Here is a 20,570-nt window from a genome sequence, read left to right as displayed (position 1 = left end):
AAATAATAATTTTTATTTTTTTATATTTTTTTGTGCAGTTAGCTAGTTAAAAAATTCGAACCGAATTTGAAAAAAAATAACTTTACCGAGAGCCGGATCTGGGGGCTCTCGGCAAAGGGGGAAGGTTTGCCGAGAGCCTCCCAGATCTAGCTCTCGGCAAAGTGGCTTCTCCACTTAAACGTTTCGGCGCAGCCCCGCAAGCCGCGTGAATTGTTTCGGCCGCAGCCCCGCCGCCGCCGCAGCCCGCCACGCCCAGCCGCGCGCGCTGCCACCGCCGCTCCGCCTGAGCCAGCCCGCCCCATCCTGCTCCGTGCCTCCATCACGCCAGGAGTCAAGGTCGCCGCCGCCGCCGCCGCATGCCAGGCGCTCGCGTCTTCATCGTACCCTTCATCAGGTCTTCGTCGGCCACCCAACAGGTATGCCCACCCCTTTCTCTTCCCTTTATGCTTTGTGAATTTGTATTCGGATCGAATCTAATTTCATTTCAGCATGTGGTTCTGCATCCATTGATCTGCTTTGATTTGAATGTCGTATGCTATGTATATAAAATGCAATTAAATTTAAATAACTATCATTATTATTAGAGGTAACTGTGAGGGTAAGATCTTTTGCTGCATGTCGTTTGCTTGACAGTAATGTAGTGTGGTTTTAAGCTCAGACATTTTGTTTATCTCAGATGTTTAAACTCAGATGACAGTTTCTCATATGTTTAAGCTCAGGCGAGAGTTACTAGTAGTTTCTTTTTCTTCCGTACTGATGATTCTTGGCTGCTATGGGCTGGTGATTGATATGGAATGATGAAACAGCTACTGAGCTGGCACCTGTGATGAAACATCTAAAGAATTTAATTAAAACTTCTTCCTCGTGCACAGTTGCAATGTATCATGTAGTAGTACTTTGTTTTCTTGTCAAATAAACTAAGTTATCTCCGTGAGCAAAAAGAGGCTAACTGGATTATAATGTTAAAAATAGAAATATCCGAATTTGTATTTCTTAAAAGGAGAATTCCTGCATTTACTAAATTACTGTGCATCCTAAATCCATTTGTCACATTGTTTGCTATAGACAAGCAAAGTGTCTGAAAATTATTTGCTGGTTGAAATGATGAGAAGGCAAAATAGGATTAACAGGGAATGTATTGCTTGTGAATTCAAACATGTACTGTTCCACAAGAAGCGAACTTGATTGAAATGATGCACAAACATATTTGCCAATTCCCTTTGTGCCACCAGATATGGCAGTGGAAATTGTGTAAGCTTTCTGGTCGAAGTCATACAATTTTCTAAGCTTGATAATGTTTCTGAATGCTGAGAACGAAAAAATGATGGAACTGAATGAGATGGGAAAGATAAGTTTCTTATCAGCTTGATAGTAGTAGTTGTAGTAGTTAGAGTAGTAGTAGTTGATAATTAAGTTGCATGTGGTTCCTTGATATATATGTGGTTGTCGGCCATCGTGCCGTGGTTTTCTTTCAGGTTTGGAAACCTCACCGTTCAGGGGAGATGCTGCCGAATTTTTGAGTTGACATTATTTTGCTTCTTTCTTTCTTTTTGCAGGAGCCGAGTCGGAGTACCCCGGTGTCCCCAGGTCTGCCCGCACCGCGTCGCCTCGCCACTGCACCGACCCGCCACGGCCCCGCTAGCCTGACTTCACCGCCACCTAAGGTATAGCCACTCTTTCTTTGTCCTGGTCATGTATCTCCACGTAACCCAGTTAGGTGTCTCCCGTTCGAAAGAGATACGGTTAGAAATATGCAGATCTTTGCATATCAATAACCGTATCTGTTTCGAATTGTCCACGTTTTTTGGACAGCCCGAGGATGCGCAGATGGTGTTAGTTTCCATGGTCTGGTCCGATCCGAGACAGAGTTTCGACAATACCTTCCTGTTGTTCTCCAGATACACAATCTCCCTGTCGGGACGTGTATTTGGAGAACAGCAGGGAGGTGCTGCCGAAATTCTATTTCGGATAGGACCAGACCATGGGAACTAACACCATCTACGCATCCTCGGGTGGGATTAGGACCTATCCTTACCTATGCATGGTAGGAACGATGTGTAGATGCAAGTCCATGGTTATATTTATTACTTAGTGATATATATGTTAGAGGATGGATGACCGTGAGTGGATGTACTCGGGCCGCCGGAGCGCCCATGAGATTACCAGAGAATGGGTCGACAAGACCGAGGCTTTCATCAAGCAAGTATTTGACCAGGCTCCCGGAGTGCGTGCCGTTTTTTGTCCCTGCATCAACTGTAAGAACAGAAAGAGGCAGACAAAGGAGGTGATGACTTCACATCTGGCTAGGCATGGATTTACGAAAAACTATACCCAGTGGACCCACCATGGTGAAGCCGATCGTGTGAGAGAGGAGGTGGTGAGACCACGTGTCGAGGATTACAATGCTGATGCCGGGGTAGCAGCTTGGTTAGATGACTTTCATGAAGCACACTTCGTTGACGGACGTAGGCAGCAGGAGGAGGAGCCAGAGGCAAGCACAAAGGCGTATTACGACAGGTTGTCTGCAGCAGGGAAACCCCTTCATGGCCACACACAGATTTCAAAGCTTGATGGCATTTCACGCTTAATGGCCTTAAAGTCCCAGTTCAACCTCAGTCGAGAGAACTTTGATGAAATGTTGACAGTTATTGGCTCCATCCTTCCGACCGGTCACCTTCTGCCACAGAACATGTACGAATCGCAGAAGGTCCTTCGTGCACTTAAGATGCCGTATGAGCAGATACATGCTTGTCCGAAGGGTTGCGTCCTCTTTAGAAAAGCACACGCGGATGCAAAGTACTGTCCAAAGTGTAAATCCTCTAGGTATCTGGAGGTAGACTCTGGTGATGGTGAGAAGAGGCAGAGTCCGTACCCCGTGAAAATCCTATGGTACCTTCCATTCATACCGAGGATCCAACGGTTATTCATGACAGAGGAGTCCGCGAAACAGATGATATGGCACAAAAATGGAAAAAGATACAGTCCTGAGAAGATGGTACATCCAGCCGATGGTGAAGCATGGCATCACTTTGATAACATTCATCGTAACAAAAGTGGGGAGGCACGTAATGTGCGTGTTGCACTGGCAACAGATGGGTTCAATCCTTATGGAATGATGGCTGCCCCATACACTTGTTGGCCCGTGTTTGTTATCCCTCTCAATCTCCCCCCTGGCGTCTCCTTCCAACGACAGAATGTGTTCTTGTCGTTGATAATTCCAGAACACCCTGGGAATAACATGGGTGTGTTCATGGAGCCTTTGTTCGATGAACTGGTCCATGCTTGGGACCATGGTGTATGGACATACGATCGAGCTACAAAGACAAACTTCAACATGCATGTTTGGTATCAATACTCCATGCATGACTTCCTAGCATATGGGATATTTAGCGCTTGGTGTGTTCACGGGAAGTTTCCATGCCCCTTGTGCAAGGCAGCTCTGCAGTTCAATTGGCTGCAGAAGGGCGGCAAATATTCCGTGTTCGACAAACATCGACAATTCCTCCCTGCTGAGCATCCATTCAGACGAGACATCAAGAACTTTACTAAAGGTGTCATGGTTACAGACCCCGCACCACAAATGATGACCGGTGCCGAGGTTCATGATCAGATAGATGCTCTTCGGATCAATGAAAAAGATGGTAGGTTCATGGGATATGGTGAGGAGAATATGTGGACTCATAAGTCGCCCTTGTTGATGCTCCCCTATTATAACGACCTTCTTCTTCCACACAACATTGATGTAATGCACACCGAGAAGAATGTTGCCGAGGCGCTTTGGGCAACGATCATGGACATTAAGGATAAGACGAAGGACAATGTAAAGGCGAGACTGGACCTGGCAACGATATGTGATAGACCAAAGCAACACATGCAACCTCCTAGAAGCGGCAAGAAATGGACAAGGCCTAAGGCCGATTACAGATTGAAACCAGAACAAAAGAGAGAAGTATTAGAATGGTTCAAAACATTAATGTTCCCTGATGGGTATGCAACGAATCTGAGGAGGGGAGTGAACTTATCTACCTTGCGAATCAACGGCCTGAAGAGTCATGACTATCACATATGGATTGAGTGTCTTCTTCCGGCGATGCTTCGATGCTATGTCCCTGAGCATGTGTGGAAGACGCTAGCCGAGTTGAGCTATTTCTTCTGCCAGCTTTGTGCCAAGGAGTTATCTCGTAGCGTGGTTGCAGAATTGGAAAAAATAGCACCTGTGTTGCTCTGTAAGTTGGAGATGATCTTTCCACCCGGCTTCTTCAACCTGATGCAGCATTTGATTCTGCACCTCCTGTATGAGGCACGAATGGGGGGGGCCCGTGTAGGCCAATTGGTGCTATCCAATCGAGAGATGTCTAAAGGTTCTTCGGAAGAAATGCAGAAACAAATGCAAAATCGAGGCTTCCATGGCAGAGGCATTCGTTCTAGAGGAGGTTACTAACTTCACACAAGCATACTATGGTGACAAGCTTCCTAGCGTGCATAATCGACCCCCTCGTTACAATGCTGGTGAAAATGAATCAAAACTCAGCCTTTTCCAAGGGCAACTTGGAAGTGCGAGTGATGCGACCTCATTGTTGTTGAAAAACGAAGATTGGCTCACAATCATTATATATGTGTTCACCAATCTTACCGAAATGGAGCCGTACATGCAGTAAGTGGCTTCTTGCACGAACTTGTTAATTAAATATGCCGTCAACATTCTGCATCCAACCTCCTTGTTTCTCATTGTTACAGGGAGTTTATTAATGAGAACTGGCATCTATCAAGGGAACCTACCCCGCAAGAACGTGACACCATTCTTCATCAGGGTGCGGGAAATGGAATCTCCGATTTTATTTCTTGGTTCAAACAAAAGGTACTATGCAATTTAGCTCGTTCGCCGATTCACATTCCCAGTTGCTTGTACATTCCAATTTAACAATCTATCCTCCTTGACCTTGTAGAGCCAAACCGATTTGACTATGAATCCAGAGTTGAGACAGGTTGCCAATGGCTTTGAACATAGGGTCAAGTCATTTTTCTGGTTATGATGTGAATGGATACCGATTTCACACAACAAGACACGAGCAAAGCCGGCCCAATCGAAGAACCATGAATTCCGGAGTTTTTACTGGCGGCCTTGATGGGGCCGAGTATTATGGAAGAATTGAAGAAATATACGAACTTAGGTTTCGTGGTCGTAAACCTCTTAACCTTGTCGTATTCAAATGCCATTGGTTTGATCCTCAAGAAACGAGACGAAGTCCTTCCCTTGGGCTAGTAGAAATTCGACAGGATTCTGTCTATGGTGGAAAGGATGTCTATATTGTGGCTCAACAGGCCACACAAGTTTATTATCTCCCCTACTCGTGCCAAAGGGACGCTCATCTTTAGGGTTGGGATATTGTGCACAAGGTATCGCCGCACGGTAAAGCACCTTCCCCAAACGCCGAAGACTACAACTTCGACCCAAACACATATGATGGAGAGTTCTATCAAGAAGAGGGCCTACAAGGGACTTTTGAGATTGACTTAACCGGAGCTATGGAAATGGAAGTAGACAATGAAATGGATGTTGATGTGGACGAGGGGGATGAGGTGGAAAATGCGAAGGACTTGGCGTTACTTGAAGGATTACATATTGGCAATGGCAATGATGACATAGTTGCTCCTTTGGAAAGTGTTGAACATTTTGACATGGCTGATAGTGATGATGAGAGCTATGATCCAGCTAATCCCGATGGGGATGATTATTTCTAATACATTTAATATTATGTTATTTTTTAATTATGCTTTATTTATTTTGCATCTCTTTATAATAATGTCTTGTTTATGATCCATCTAATCCGATCTTATTGTTTATGTCTTGTAGGTGATTGTGCAAAGATGGCAGGCCGCAGAGCTTTGCGGGCGGTCAAGTCGCTTTACGACACGGGGGGCGGTACACCAGGGCCCTCAGGTGAAGCTGGGGGGTCGGCACCACCTCAGGGGAGGAGGAGGCCTAGGGCGCCACCGCCTCAGCCTATAGCAGCAGCAGCACCAGAGCCCAAGGAGGAGCGGGAGGAAGAGCAGGTGGACGAGCAGGCTCAGCAGGGAGAGGACGAGCTAGAGGCCGAGCAGGAGGCCGAGCAGCTAGACGAGCAGGACGAGCGGGAGGATGAGCAGGAGGCCGAGGCAGGAGGTTCCAGTTCCACCGGAACCTCGGGTGTCTACCAACGAGGTCCGGCGAGCCTACCTGAGCGGCCGATACCTGAGGCTCTACGCCCAGTCATTCGACCCGTTGGGCAAAAGTACGTAACTTTTACATTTTTCGCTCCTACATATGATAGAATCACAATGGAAACTAACAGTTTTTTCTTAATTACTTACGCAGGTCTTGGAAGGTCGTGGTCCTAGGTGCTCACAAAAGGTTGCCCAATGGCATCCTGGGTCTTCTCTGTAGGGAACACTTCCCAGGCTTGGTTCGCTACGCCGAAGCTCTGGAGTCGGCCTACACGTACGAGCACTACGTCGCCGCCCCTGATGCGGAGGACGAGACGGGCCGCACGTACGAAAGCGTGGCAGAGCGGGTTATGTGCGAGTTTTGGGTAAGTCTTCCTCCCACTACATTGCTCAATACATTGCATTCGCTAGAGTTTCTTGAACCAGTGTATTGATACATCTTTTCTATATGCAGGACTTCTTCAAATGCGCCGAGGGCTACGAGGCGAGGGCGGCCAAGGCGTCGGCCAAATCTTTTAGATCTCGCATCTCAGACATGCATTACGAGGCGCGGCTCCAGGCCATCATCGATTACTATGCCATCTACGAGCATCGGAAGGTAAAGAAAGAAGATGCAAGATTAATGCATCTGACCAAAGAGCAGTACCTGAAGGTAAATATACAACATCAATATTGATTTCTTCTGAGATTGGGTAGGCTTGAATTGTTCTTATATCTGTCAATGTACTTGATGTCGTACAGGTGCCTCCTGGCTGGTGCGCCAATAAAACGCGGGCCTGGCAGATGATGGTCGACAGGTGGGTGAGTGGCAATTGGGCGGATAACCACACCGTCCTCTGGGAACGACGTTTGCTGATGCCAGGTGTATCACACCACCAGGGCAACCTTAACATCCACGAATTCGGGGCTAGATGGGTACGTGACTTGGTGTAGCTTCATTTATTCTTTTAGACGTTTATTCCTGCATGATTTATAATCGTCTTGTTGTTTTTCTCACAGTCGGCTGCACATCAAAACCAGCCATGCGGAGAGCTCAAGTCATGGGTTCTGGCCCACAAGGGCAAGGCGACAGACAACATCAATTGGAACCCGGACGACCTAGCCGAGTCGTTCACCAACGAGAGCATCCCCGAGCGCATCAGTCAGTACACCGAGGCGGCAAGGGGAGTCCATGGAGTAGACTGGGATCCGCACACCGCGGACATTGACGGCAACATCATCATGAGGGTGGGAGGAGGCAAGAAGCATGGGCGGTACCTCATTGGCAACAACACGCTCGACCCGCACACCACTCCCACTCTCTCACAGGTCCGGACAAGCAGCACGAGCGGTAGCGTGCCCATACGCCCAAGGCAGGACACTTCGATGCATTGTGTGGCAGCAATACAGGTTACTTCTGTTTTATTCGTCGTTCATTGGTTTTACATTCCTCGAAATTGCTTGTAACAATGCGGTGAAAAATTATAGGCCCAGGTGCATGCGCTCGAGGAGCATAAGGCTAGGGTGGAGGAAGAGCGACAGAGGGAGTGGGAGGCCGAGCGACAGAGGTGGGAGGCCGAGCGGGCGAGGTTTGACACCTTGGCTCAGTACGTGGCAAGTCTTGGCGTCACGATGGGTCGTCCAGCGCCACTAGAGCTGTTCGCTCCTCCACCGCCTTACCCATACCCACCTTACTCATACGTGAGTTCAACTTCTCTAACAAAAGCTCTTTACTGTGCATGTCGGCTATCGTGTCGTTGATATGTGATGGGAGGCCTTCGTGCAGGTGATATATATGTGTGCCGGCCATCGTGCCGTTGATATGTGGTGGGCGGCCATCGTGCCGTTGGTTTTCTTGCAGGTTTTGGAAACCCCACCGTGCAGGGGAGGTGCTGTCGAAATTTTGATGTGTCTAGGCTTAGATTACAATTTTATACCTAGTTCTGCAAATTTTGACTTGTCTACGCTTAGATTACAATTATATGCCTTAGTATTACTATAATTACTAATTTTTCTTCTCTTTTGTGCAGAATCAATCGGCGGGTTCGAATGATGTGCCTGAGCAGCCGTCGTCGGGAGGGTCGTGGCACCAACCGTATCCACAACTTCCGCCGCATCAGCAGCCACCGGGAGGGTCGGGGTACCAGTCGTATCCACACCGTCTGCCGCAGCAGCAGCCGCCGTCAGGAGGGTGGGAGCCTTGGGAGTGAGCCTGTTGTTCTTCATCATGTATTAGCACTTTGTGACATGAACTTGTGTGAGATGAACTTAGCACTTTGAGATGGACATGTGTTGTTGGATTTGAGATGTTTAGATGGATTATAATGTGAGACATGTGATGTGGATGACATATTTGTGATATATGTGATGTGGATGATGTGTTATATTTGTGAAATGTGTCGTTGAAGCTGGAAATATAAACAAAAATAAAAAAAAAGCTCTCTGGACTCTTTGCCGAGAGCCTGGCTCTCGGCAAATATGCCTCTTTGCTGAGATCCTAGCTCTCGGCAAATCTTCCTCTTTGCCGAGAGCTTGGTGGTCGGCTCTCGGCAAACCTTTTTTTTTAAAACCACCTCGGCCGCAAATCTTTTTTTTTACAATTCTTTGCCGACAGTCACTCTCGGCAAAGAAGTTGTCACACCGTTAGCCGTCGCAACTGTCCTTAAAAAGAGAAACACCGGGTGAACAGTCGCGTCTGGTACTGTTGATCTACAGGATTTTTGAGTACGTGAGACCGACGGATGAACAATGCGCGACGATGTGACAGTCCTCAAATTTAAAGTTCTTATATAGATAGATATCATCAGCGTAGTTTTAGTTTTAGAAGCTTATGTTGACCACTTGTCCAGCACAAGACTCCACTTCAGAGCTGTGATTTATTTCCAATTTAGCATACGTGCCCGGTGGCAGACAGATTTTCTTTGAGCCATTGCAGTATATATAGATCAGTAGACATAGGTGTCTGTACATTTATTTTCAGAGATCTGTACAGTCTGGTGTTCTGTCATGTCACAAAATTACCAGCCATAGTACTAGTCCAATTTGCCACAACATTAATTGATCCTGTACATTCTTAGTTGACAACACCAATAATTATCTAATTAACAACACGTGTAGTATCCTTCACTGTTATTTCAGAGTCAGAGTAGAGAGAAAAGGGGTTAGGAAAAAAACATGATGAGACAACAACTGTTGCGTAACTCTGATGTGAGATATTATTGCCCGGTAAAGCATGTTATTGTCAGCAAAGCCTATAGGGTCATGACACTGATCGATTCATAGTTTCTGGATGAACTGAAGGTGTTCTCCAGCAACAAACAGGCATCAAGTAGTTGCCACTTGCCATTGCATCAAGTATTTGCCCCATGCGAAAGCCAAAGGCAAGACCACAGAAAGACGAAGGCTATAGAGTGCTAAAGAAGATGATAGTGCTTTGGCTATTTGTGTGGCTAAGAGCAACTCCAACCAGTCCGCTACATCATGCCCTAGGTAGTGTTTAGTTTTCAAAATTTTGCAAAATTTTTCAAGATTCTCCGTCACATCGAATCTTTAGACGCATGCATGAAGCATTAAATATAAATAAAAAATAAAACTAATTACACAGTTTAGACGAAATTCACGAGACGAATCTTTTAAGCCTAATTAGACTATGATTGGACACTAATTTCCAAATAACAACGAAAGTGCTACAGTACCATTTCGCCAAAAAAATCGCCAACTAAACAAGGCCCTGCTCACCATCTTTTAGCAAAAGAAACCGAAAACTGCCATGCAACCGATTTCATTACTATATTCCCTACTAGTAGCGCTACCCTATTGTGCCTCCAACCTTTCCCACACTAGCAAGCAAGGCCTCTACTTCGCTATCGTGTGCTTAACAGCTAGCGTATGCCAGAATTCATCCTTCAAATTCAGGCAGGCGAGGAAAAACTCTGCGACCATGCGACTCCCATCAATCCCCGTGCAAGGCCACAATTCACATTTGAGCTGTACCTGCAAATTCAGTGAAGCGTCTGCACACGTCACTGTTCACTTGAATAGACGCATAGTCATGGTCAAGCGTCCGCTCATGTTACTACTACAGAAGTTAACTGTAGGGGCGGCTCTAGAGCTCCTTCCCAGGGTGTTCCTACCACTAGTAGAGAACAGATCTTTCATCCGAGGCCAAAATGGGTTCTAGTCCCGGCATTTTTTGCGCCCGGGACTAGAGAGACCTTTAGTCCCGGTTGGTGTATCCAACCGGGACTAAAGGTCCCTATCCAACGGCTACTGCGCTCGGCACAGTGGCAGGGGACATTTAGTCCCGGTTGGAGTCACCAACCGGGACTAAAGGTATACTTTTACTCCCGGTTGGTGGCTCCAACCTGGACTAAAGGTCTCTGCCACCTCTGTCTGGCGCAGGAGCCGTTGGAAGGGACCTTTAGTCCCGGTTGGAGCCACCAACCGGGACTAAAGGTCCCCCCTTTATATATCGGCCGTCTTCTTCTTCCTCCCCGAGCCCGAGCTCAGCATATTTTGAAGCTCACTGCAAGTGTTCTTGCTTCCTCCCTCCATTGTTCCTCCAGCCATTCTTCGATTCATCCATTGATTTCTTCGATTCCTCCGTCGATTCTTCAGTTGTAAATGTTATAAATCTCGTACTCTCATTTTTCACCATTGTCTTATCTCATTTTGTTCACTATATATATATGGTTCACTATATATAAAATCACTTCAAGCTTGCATATTTACATGAAGGAAGGTTAAAGTAGCTATTAAAAACTAGTATTCATCATTCATTTGTAGCATGCATAGCACACTTCGTTGTTTAGAGATATAGAGAATTTTAGAGTTTTTTAATTTTATTTGTTTATAAAATGAGAAATGAAAAACTTAGAAAATAGTTAGAAAATTATAGAAAATCCGTACTAATTGAACTTGCAGACCGTGTTCAGCTCGGCCAGCATGTTCTCTGCCGAGCGGTAACGGACATCAAGGAGGAGCTTTGATTCTATGAGGGAGAGCGGCAACGGTCGTGGAAGACCGTGTTCCCTTCCTCGTAGAATCGGAGCTCTTCCTTGACCAAGTATGGTGCCGTCCGGTGGAGAAATGCTCGCCGAGATGATCACGTAAGCAAGGTCAACTAGTACGGATGGTTATTTATTAAAATATGTTTTTGAGCTATAAATCATGCTGGCCGTCTTCTTCCTCCCCGAGCCCGCCCGAGAGCTTAAGTTCAAATTTAAGCAGTGTTCTTACTCTTTCTCCATCCATTCTTTGATTTCTAGTTAATTTGCGGAAATATCATGTGAATTACTTACCTGCCGCAGTAAAAGACGAGAACACAATGACCATTAAAAATATCATTGTTTAGATATATAGATAATTTTATAGTTTCTTAATTTTATTTGTTTATAAAATGAGAAATTTATAGTGTATTAAAAAATGAGTATAGAGAGTAGATGGCAACTACTTTCGGGTCCTCGGCCTCTCATGGGTTTCCAGAGCGACTTAGGCCGGGCCTCCCTCTCATTCCATGCGGCAAGTGTCGTGATGAGACGAAGATTGTGATGGAGTACCGAGTGAAGAAGGAGGGTCCCAACAAGGATCGTATCTTCTACAAGTGTCCGGATCGCAATGTGAGTTATTTTATCGTATTTAATGATTATGGTTAGTTTATACCTATTTTTATGATGGTTGTGATTAAAGTTCTAATTTTTTGTTTTAATTTCAGTGGGATGGCAGTGGACGATGTTCAGGCTTCTACTGGGAGGAAGAGTATGTTGAACTCGTGCAAAAATATCTTGCACAACAGGCAGATACGGCGGCTAATGAGGCAGTGATCTAGCCGAAGAAGCCCAAAGATGTTGCACAATCGGGGGATCTGTCTGTTTTAGTTGAGATTGGTCGTGAAATCCTTGTGCTCCTGAAATGTATTTTAGCTTTAGTTCTTTTAGTTGTAGTTGGGATTGTCTACATTGTAGCGATGCTTTCATAAATTTGTACCTTTTGTGGTGGCACACATGTTGTATAAATAATTAATTATGATCTAGGTTTTAATATGGTATTTATGTCATGTAATGCAGATGAGCCGGCATTGGATGTACAATGCTGATCGCCGCTCCCAAGAGTTCATTGACGGCGTGCATTCTTTGTTACGTGCGGCCGAGGCAAACAAACGCGATGGTTTCATGTGTTGCCCATGTGTCATATGTAAGAATACGGTGGAATATCCTTGCTCAAGGACTCTTCATTCACACTTGTTCAAGTCGGGTTTCATGCCAAACTATATTTGTTGGACGAAGCACGGAGAAACCGGCGTTATAATGGAAGAAGGTGAAGAAGAACAATGGGACGATAATGATATTATTCCCGATGGTGCGTGCTTCAATGATACTGCAATGGGAGAAGCTGAAGAAGAGGTAGCCACAGAAGATGAGCCTGCTGACGATCTTTGTCAGGTCATTCGTGACGCACAAAGAGAATGTGAAAGTGAAAAGGAGAAGATCAAGTTCGAGCGGATGCTAGAAAATCACAACAAATTGTTGTACCCAACTTGTGATGCAGGGCAGAAAAAGTTGGGAACCACACTAGAATTGCTGCAATGGAAGGCAAAGAATGGTGTATCTGACAAGGGATTTGGAGAGTTACTAAAAATCCAAAAGAAGATGCTTCCGAAGGACAATGAATTGCCTGCCACTACCTACGAAGCAAAACAAGTTGTCTGTCCTATGGGGCTAGAAATCGAGAAGATACATGCATGTCCTAATGACTGCATGCTGTACCGTGGCAAAGAGTATGAGAAATTGGATGCATGCCCAATATGCAATGCATCGCGGTATAAGATCAGGCGAGATGACCCTGGTGATGTTGAGGGCGAACGTCCGCGGAAGAAAATTCCTGCAAAGGTTTTAGTGATTTGCCTCTTGACATTCCTGGAGGTGATGGCGAGAAGACTCTAGGAGAAGCAGAGAAGACATTCATTCTATGGCGCAAGCGCTACATCATCATTCTCGGAGTGTCGCCTCCACCTCCTCCTGAACTACCTCACCATAGGTGCGGATGAAAACACTACATCATTAATTTATATTGGCTTAAATAATTAACAATCTGATCATAATAATATGTCATTCCTTTTTTTGTAGCAAATCCTCCCCAACCTAAATCCAATTGTTCAATCGCCAGATCATCATAGTGCTTTGTACGATGACAATGTGTTGGAAGGCGAGGCTGCATCCACACCATCTCCAAGGAGGTCTCCAACGCCGCAGCCGCCACCTCCAAGGAGGTCTCCAACGCCGCTGCCACCACCTCCAAGGAGGTCTCCAACGCCTCCCCCGCCCCCGCCTACCAAGAAGCCAAGTACCAAGAGGCTAGCCCTGCAAAACGAAGAACCAGTCCCTGCCGGCAAAGAAAGCCACCATGAAACCAAGGGCTATTCCCAAAATAATATCTGAACAGAAGGAAGAAATAACTGATGCATATAAAAAAGATATGTCTAGATTCTATGACAAACTTAAAAAGAATCAAGAAGCAAGGAGAAACCTGAAGAAACCGTACTTCTTCGTAGCTCTAGATATTCTAAGAAAAAAGGTGGCTTCTTACCAGCAACAATAGCGGGAATCTCGTAAGCCGTCCAAATCAACGTTAACGGACTATGACCACACTCTCACCAAGTTAATTGAGGTGGCACAGAAAAAGAAGTGGGCAGGGAAAGGAGTTGCACAACTTGGACAACAATCGCACCAATCAGTCCCCTCGCTAGTTGTTGGTAATGAATATGGTTCGAATTTAGGATTAATGCATCAGGCAAACATACCTCCAGATGTCGATTTGGATCACCTTGGTGAATTTATTGATGAGACTAGTCTCGACCTTTACCAGATGTTTGGTGATGGAAACATTGAGAGTGCGGCGGAGGTTGATATTTGGAAGAAAAAATTTGTACTAGGCCAGAGTCTATACAGCCCTCAAGCCTTATCTGATCTGGGGACGCAAATGTACCTGCTAAATAAGTGGTACATGCAGGCGTCTACCGGTGGAGACTTCTGCGTTGGTGTTAGAATTAGAGACGAACATTGGTTTTGTGGCGATTATGTTATGTATGTTGACTTTGCAGAATTTTATCAACTATGCCACCTGACCTCTCTGGACAAAGTTATCATTAGTTGCTATTGCCTGTAAGTAATAATTCTTTCGATCTATTATTAAACTCATCATATGTGTGTATATACATATAAATTATCCTAACAAGTACTATATATATGCAGATTTACAATGACAGAGCTCAGAAAGGAAGGCTACAATGAAATTGGTTTTGTTGATCCCCATATAGTATTCAAAGACCCAGTTACTCCAAAGACTAATTGGAAGTCTGAGTCAGAGAGTAACCTCATAAACTTCTTGGTGAACCAACGCCACAAGAAGGATATACTCTTTCCCTACAACTTCAAGTGAGTGTTAATAATGTCGATTATCCTTAATGGCTCATATGTTGATTCTAGTTAATTAATGAGTGTTATGCGTTATATCCTATAAACACATGCAGCAATCATTGGATATTGATGGACATCGATCTGGTGAAAAGTCACTTGATAATCTATGACTCAATGAGAAAACCACAACAAGACTACCAAGATATGATAGATATTATCCAGAGGTAATTTCGGTATCTCTAGCAACTATATATACACACAAACATGATGATTAACTATATCTGATGATGTGTCAAATTTTTTATTGGGCAGTATTTGGAAAACCTTTATTGAGAAGCAACACATGGAAAAATACAAAGCGCCACTGAATGTAATCCCTTTGAAAGTAAGTCCTTTGAATCGCATCATCTTTATTAATTAAACATATAGATTTCACCAGATCACCAGATTGGATGACAAATCTTTTTCTCGCAAAGTGGTGTCTGAGGCAGGAACAGGGGAACAACTACTGTGGTTACTATGTTTGCAAGTTTATCAAGGTGGTCTCCCAAAGAACTCCTATAGAGAGACTCAAAGTACGTTAAAAATAAACTATATATTCATTTAATTATTATTATTGATTGTGTTACTATGTCTTTATATATATATATATATATCTTTTTTGTACATATATTAATTTATTTTCCTTTAATTCAAACCTGTAGGCTCGATGGTTGGAGGAAAAGGTCATACGGCAAGACCAAATCAAAGCAATTCAAGAGTCTATAGCCGGATTTTTTAATGAGCAGGTCATCGATTCCAAGGGCGAGTTCTACTTCGACCCAACACTGCCATTGAAGCCAAGCTAGAGGATGAGAGGAAACTTGTTATATCACAACAGCTGTAATGCAATCTTTTGTAATATATGCACATGAAATAATATAATGTAAAATACACATATGCATGCATGCATGTAAATATATATATGATGCATGCATGCATATATATATATATTTCTATGCTTGAATTGTGTAATTTAATATGTTCATTGTGCTTGAACTGAAACATACTATACGCGCGTATAGATGTATAATTAGCAGCATACAATACAACTTCGAAAACCTATTTTGAAAAGAAAACAAAAAAATGAAAAGAAAAGAAAAAAGAAAAAAAACCTTTAGTCCCGGTTCGTATTACCAAGCGGGACTAAAGGGTGCCGGCCATCGTGGCATGTCAGGAGGCACCTTTAGTCCCGGTTGGTGTTACCCACCAGGACTAAAGGCCCCCCTTTAGTCCCGGTTCCCGACCCGGGACTAAAGGACCCCCCTTTAGTCCCGGATGCTTGCTCCCGGGTGGGAAACCAGGACTAGAGGGGGTTCCCCACCAGGAGTAAAGCTCTGTTCTCTACCATTGTACAGAGGGTGCCTATGTAGGGGCAATTTTCTGACCGCCCCTGCAGTGCCCTCTGTAGGGGCGGCTGGTGTTTTCAGTCGCCCCTACAGTGCCCTCTTTAGGGGTGGCTGGTAATATCAGCCGCCCTTGTAGTGGACTTCTGTAAGGGCGGCTGTATCACCAGCCGCCCCTGCTGTGTGTATTTGTAAGGGCGGTTCAATCAAGAACCGCCCCAACAGTGGATTTTCCAGCAAAATAAATAAATAATTCAAATTCAAATCTGACCACATATATATATAATTCAAATTCGAATCTGACCGCCACAAATATACATATATACATCCACAAATACAAGACCATTATTTAGAACATCATCACAAGTCATATTCACAAAAGTCCATTATTACAACATAGTCCATTAAGAAATCCACAAGTCCACATGCAAGTCCACATGCAAAACAAAGTCCAAACCGTTCCAAAGTCTGATCCAAACCAACCACAAGTCCACATTGTCATCAACGGCTTAGGGCTAGCCTATCAGTCTCACGAAGGTGTTGGTATAGAGGATTACTACCTAAGTCGGAAAGAAGATGATGGTAAGTGCCTTTATGGTACACAATCTGGTCCATTATGAAGTTGCAAAGGTCGCCGACCATCGCTAAGAGCTCGTCATCCTTGTATGGGTTCCTTCTCGTGTCTTTATCTTTCTCCAACTACAAGAGAACAAGTTTAGGTTTACTATATCACAACATATGCGAACTTTTCATACTACGAGCGAAGAGGTTCAAACTTACTAGATTGGGGTTTCTGTCGTAGCCACCGATGGTACTCATCATAATACATGTGTAGTATCCACAATGTAGACTCCCAGGCTTCTGCTTGGGGCACTGTGTGTTTTGCATATGGAGATGTTAAGTAATGCTATTGACAGACACGTAATATATGGAGTACCAAAGTAAATGACACTTACCGCACATAAAGTTTTGACATACAACTTTTCCTTCCTATTTGGATGATGCCTCCCCTTATGTTCCTGGACATAGTGCTTGAATGCCATGTTCCAATGGTTTTAGCAAATGCAACTTGTTAGTATCCCACATTGAACCTTACAAGTATGTATACAAACATAGTAGCTAAAATGAGGATTGTCGATATATATACGTCTTTATAATCGCTATGAAGTCTTTGTATGTCTCGACTGGGAAATCCACTGAATCAAAGACCCATGCCATGCTATGTGAGAGCCAAACGCCTATGCAAATCCAGTGATCGCTGCATGAAATTAGTAATAGAAGGAACACATAAGCTCTTTTGCATCGAACAAAGTATATTGAACAAAGTTAAGTACATAGTCGAACTTACTTGAAGTGGTATGGTATCCATATATTATCGTGTTGTTGGAGATTTTTAAAACATAGGGCAATGTATGCCGCAACCTTGAGGGACTCTTCCAATATTTTTTTGTTCCTGATGTCCTCTTTCTCCTTAAGTGTCTTTCCACCTCCTAGTTCTTTGCAATCTAATTTCCACTCTTTAGGGTAATTAAAATTTGTTGATGCTATAGGTGAAGGGTCTATATACCCAAGTTTTAGAGCTGGCCTCTTTCTCACAAAGTCCGCTTGCATTCTACAAATCACGGCGCGGGTTAGTTACAACAAAATCAAAAGATTACATTCATATCATATCGAGAGGGCAAGGACTTACAGGCACCACATGCGAATTAGATTCATTTCCATTCGTCCGAGATGGAAGCATGCCTGGATATCCTTAAACTCAACGGCAATTTACCCACGTGGGGCTCCAAATGTGCCGGTAGGGATCCATGCTTGTAAGATTTCTAGTTCTATTATCTGAGCAAGCAAGTACCAATCGTGGAACTTTCTCATTCCACGTGGCAAGCACTGTATGACTCGGTTTGGTAGGAAGTTCTTGCCTTTTTCATATTTATCTAGGCAATCATTTGACCATTTGAGGTTATCAACAGCTGGATACTTGTTAAACCCTTTGTGCAGTTTGCTAGTGGTGCCCTCCTCAGAAGCTGGTGCTCTGAATTCTTTTACTTGGTTCTTAGGCTTGAACTGGTCATGGGCCATCCACTTGTGCACCGATGAGATGTCATTAATGCCCACATACGATGGCCTTATCTTAATTGGGATTTTGTTTTGAGCTTCCCATTCGGGCACGTCCTTGTCAACTTGTGCATCACCTTCTCCAAGGGCCACTTGTTCTTCACGTATCGGCTGTTCACGAGGCAATTATTGTTCATGAGACACTTGTTGTTCATGTATCAGCTACGCTTGTTGAGAAGGATGTTGCATCTCATCATGTCTTTGCTCGGTACGAGCTAGAGAAGGATGTGGTATGTCATCATGCCCTTGCTCGCTACGAGGTGGAGAAGGACGTGGCATGTCATCATGCCCTTGCTCGGTACGAGGTGGAGAAGTCTCTAGCGTGTGGTGGTCATGGTCATGGGCCGGTGAGTATACCTCCCCATCCTCGACGGGTCGCTCCAGAGAATGAACTTTAGTCGGAGTTGGCGAAGACTCGGTCAATACAATGTCCCGTCTGTGCTAGAGGATGAACTAGTTCATGACGTCTCCGAGTAACACGAGCCCCTCAGGAGTAGGGTGTTCTATCTTCCAAGTCATGAACTCGGGCTTCACGGTATGCACCTCGACATGAGTGTAGTCCTACAGGATGTCCCTATTATGCCATGTGCCGCCCGAAGGATGTGCCACGCCCGTTGCCACCTCAATGATCATGTTTTGCCTGCCCATCAGAACCACCAATTTGCAACTGGTTGGCGCCCGTATGCGATCGATGGGGGTTCCGGTTGCATTGGAACCTTGACTGCTGGGAACATCCTAAGGGCTGCCAACTACCGCCAGTTCTCCGGGCGGCCCCATTAGTGTCTGTGGCTCCATCGTAGATAGCCCTTTCTCCACCAACATCTTGTCAACTAGAGCCTTCACTTGGCGCTCAAGATTAGACTCTTGGTCTCTGCCATGTTTCTTGTACATGTGCCTCTCCTCTACGAATCCGTGCTTCCAGGACATCCTCTTCCCTAGCCCCTAGTGCGTCCTGTGTGCTCGAGGTTTCCCAAGGCAACGGTAAGCTCGTCCCTCTCTCTAGAAGGGTTGAATGCGCCCTTCTCCTTGTCTTCAGCAAGTTTCAGTATCTTTGATACTACCTCTCCGGTCTCCAGCTTAACAAACTTGAGGCTACTACCGGATAAATCCACACTCCTCGCGTATATCCACTGTTTGAGGTGTGGCTTCAACTTCGGCACTTTCATATTCCCGGCAGCTTCGGCCTCTACGTCCATCATCCTAAAGACCTCTTGCTTGCCAGCGTAGCCACCGGGGCCTAGACGAGGGTAGTGTTGGTTCTTCTTCGCCTGCTCGCTGTTACGGACACTGAGGGCCAATGATGCCTCTGAAGTCTTCTCAGCCACGAGCTCCTCCCATTGACTAGGAGTTATGTTGCCATACTCGTGGAAAGGAGTTAACTTCTATTGGATAAAGTTCTTGTTCAGATCTGACCGCCAACGTCGGAAGCTCTGTCCCATTATCTTAAAAGCATTTTCTTGTACCAACTCGTGCATTCCCTCCGGAAACCTGAAGTTCTGCTTCAGCTTCTCCCATAGGTCTACCTTTTGGCTCATAGGTACAAGATTCCAGCCACGGATAGCTGGGTTCAACTTATCTCTAACTACAAACCCGATGTGATTACAGAATTTTGCCCTGTATGTATATGGCTCAAGGATCTGCCCGTCTGGCCCGACCTCTGTTATCACATAGCATGTCTTGTTGTGATATTGGTTGGCTTTCTAATCCCCCCTCGTTTCCTCTTTGGCTGGGCAGTCTCAGTCGTGGTTGTGTCCTGAGGTTGTGGAGTGGAGGCCTCATTGTGAGTATCTGTGGCTCCTTCCTCTGATCTCCTTTGCCCCGCTACGTATTGTTCGGCAAGACGAGCCGGAGGCCGACGTCGTCTTTTCAGAGGTTGAGTAGGGACGACCTGTGTATATGGCAAGTGAAAAGTGTTAGCAGAGGTAACATATAGCCATAGCATTAGCCAAATTTACAAGCTACTAAGGCTTTATCCGTACCTCATCGTTCGGATCAAAATCCTTGTCCAACTCGTCCTCCGTTGGCCTCCGTCTAGGTTCTCGTGGGAAAGGATCCTCGGGACTTACATATCCCCCTGCTGAGGTGTCGTCATCCTCATCCTCATCCTCATCATCATCCCCTTCTTCGCCTTGGGCATCCTCTCCGCCTTCTCTTCCCTGGGCTCCCCCCACTGGATCCTCAGCATCGACAAGGTCCTCCTGAGTAAGCTAGTCATCTAGTTCTTGTTCTCCATGGGATGGCTGCTCATCATTCACGGGGTATCGGGATGCACTCTTTGATGTTCGCGACATTTCATGCCTTGTTCTAAGAGATGCAAGAAAAAAAGTAGTATAAGTAGTAGTACTAGTGGTAGAAGTAGTAGTACTAGTAGCACAATTAGTAGTACTAGTACTAGTACTAGTAGTAGTAGTAGTAGTAGTAGTAGTAGTAGTACTTGTAGTAGTACTAGTACTACTAGTAGTAGTAGTAGTAG

At 45.0% G+C, this 20,570-nt stretch overlaps 1 protein-coding gene across 1 annotated transcript; it reads left to right on the top strand.

Annotated features, from left to right (window-relative positions):
* The first annotated feature begins 356 nt into the window (after nucleotides 1-356).
* LOC136507656 (uncharacterized) lies at nucleotides 357-7,650 on the top strand. The gene is made up of 5 exons (XM_066502315.1): nucleotides 357-416; nucleotides 1,557-1,664; nucleotides 6,659-6,856; nucleotides 6,946-7,119; nucleotides 7,204-7,650. Exons 1-5 carry the CDS (start codon nucleotides 357-359, stop codon nucleotides 7,648-7,650), a joined length of 987 nt encoding a protein of 328 aa, XP_066358412.1.
* The last annotated feature ends 12,920 nt before the right edge of the window (nucleotides 7,651-20,570 follow it).

The sequence above is a fragment of the Miscanthus floridulus genome, chromosome 15 (assembly GCF_019320115.1).
Source record: "Miscanthus floridulus cultivar M001 chromosome 15, ASM1932011v1, whole genome shotgun sequence".
NCBI lineage: Eukaryota > Viridiplantae > Streptophyta > Magnoliopsida > Poales > Poaceae > Miscanthus > Miscanthus floridulus.
The sequence above is the reverse complement of the archived record's forward strand: the minus strand, read 5'-3'. Positions and strand labels throughout refer to the sequence as shown.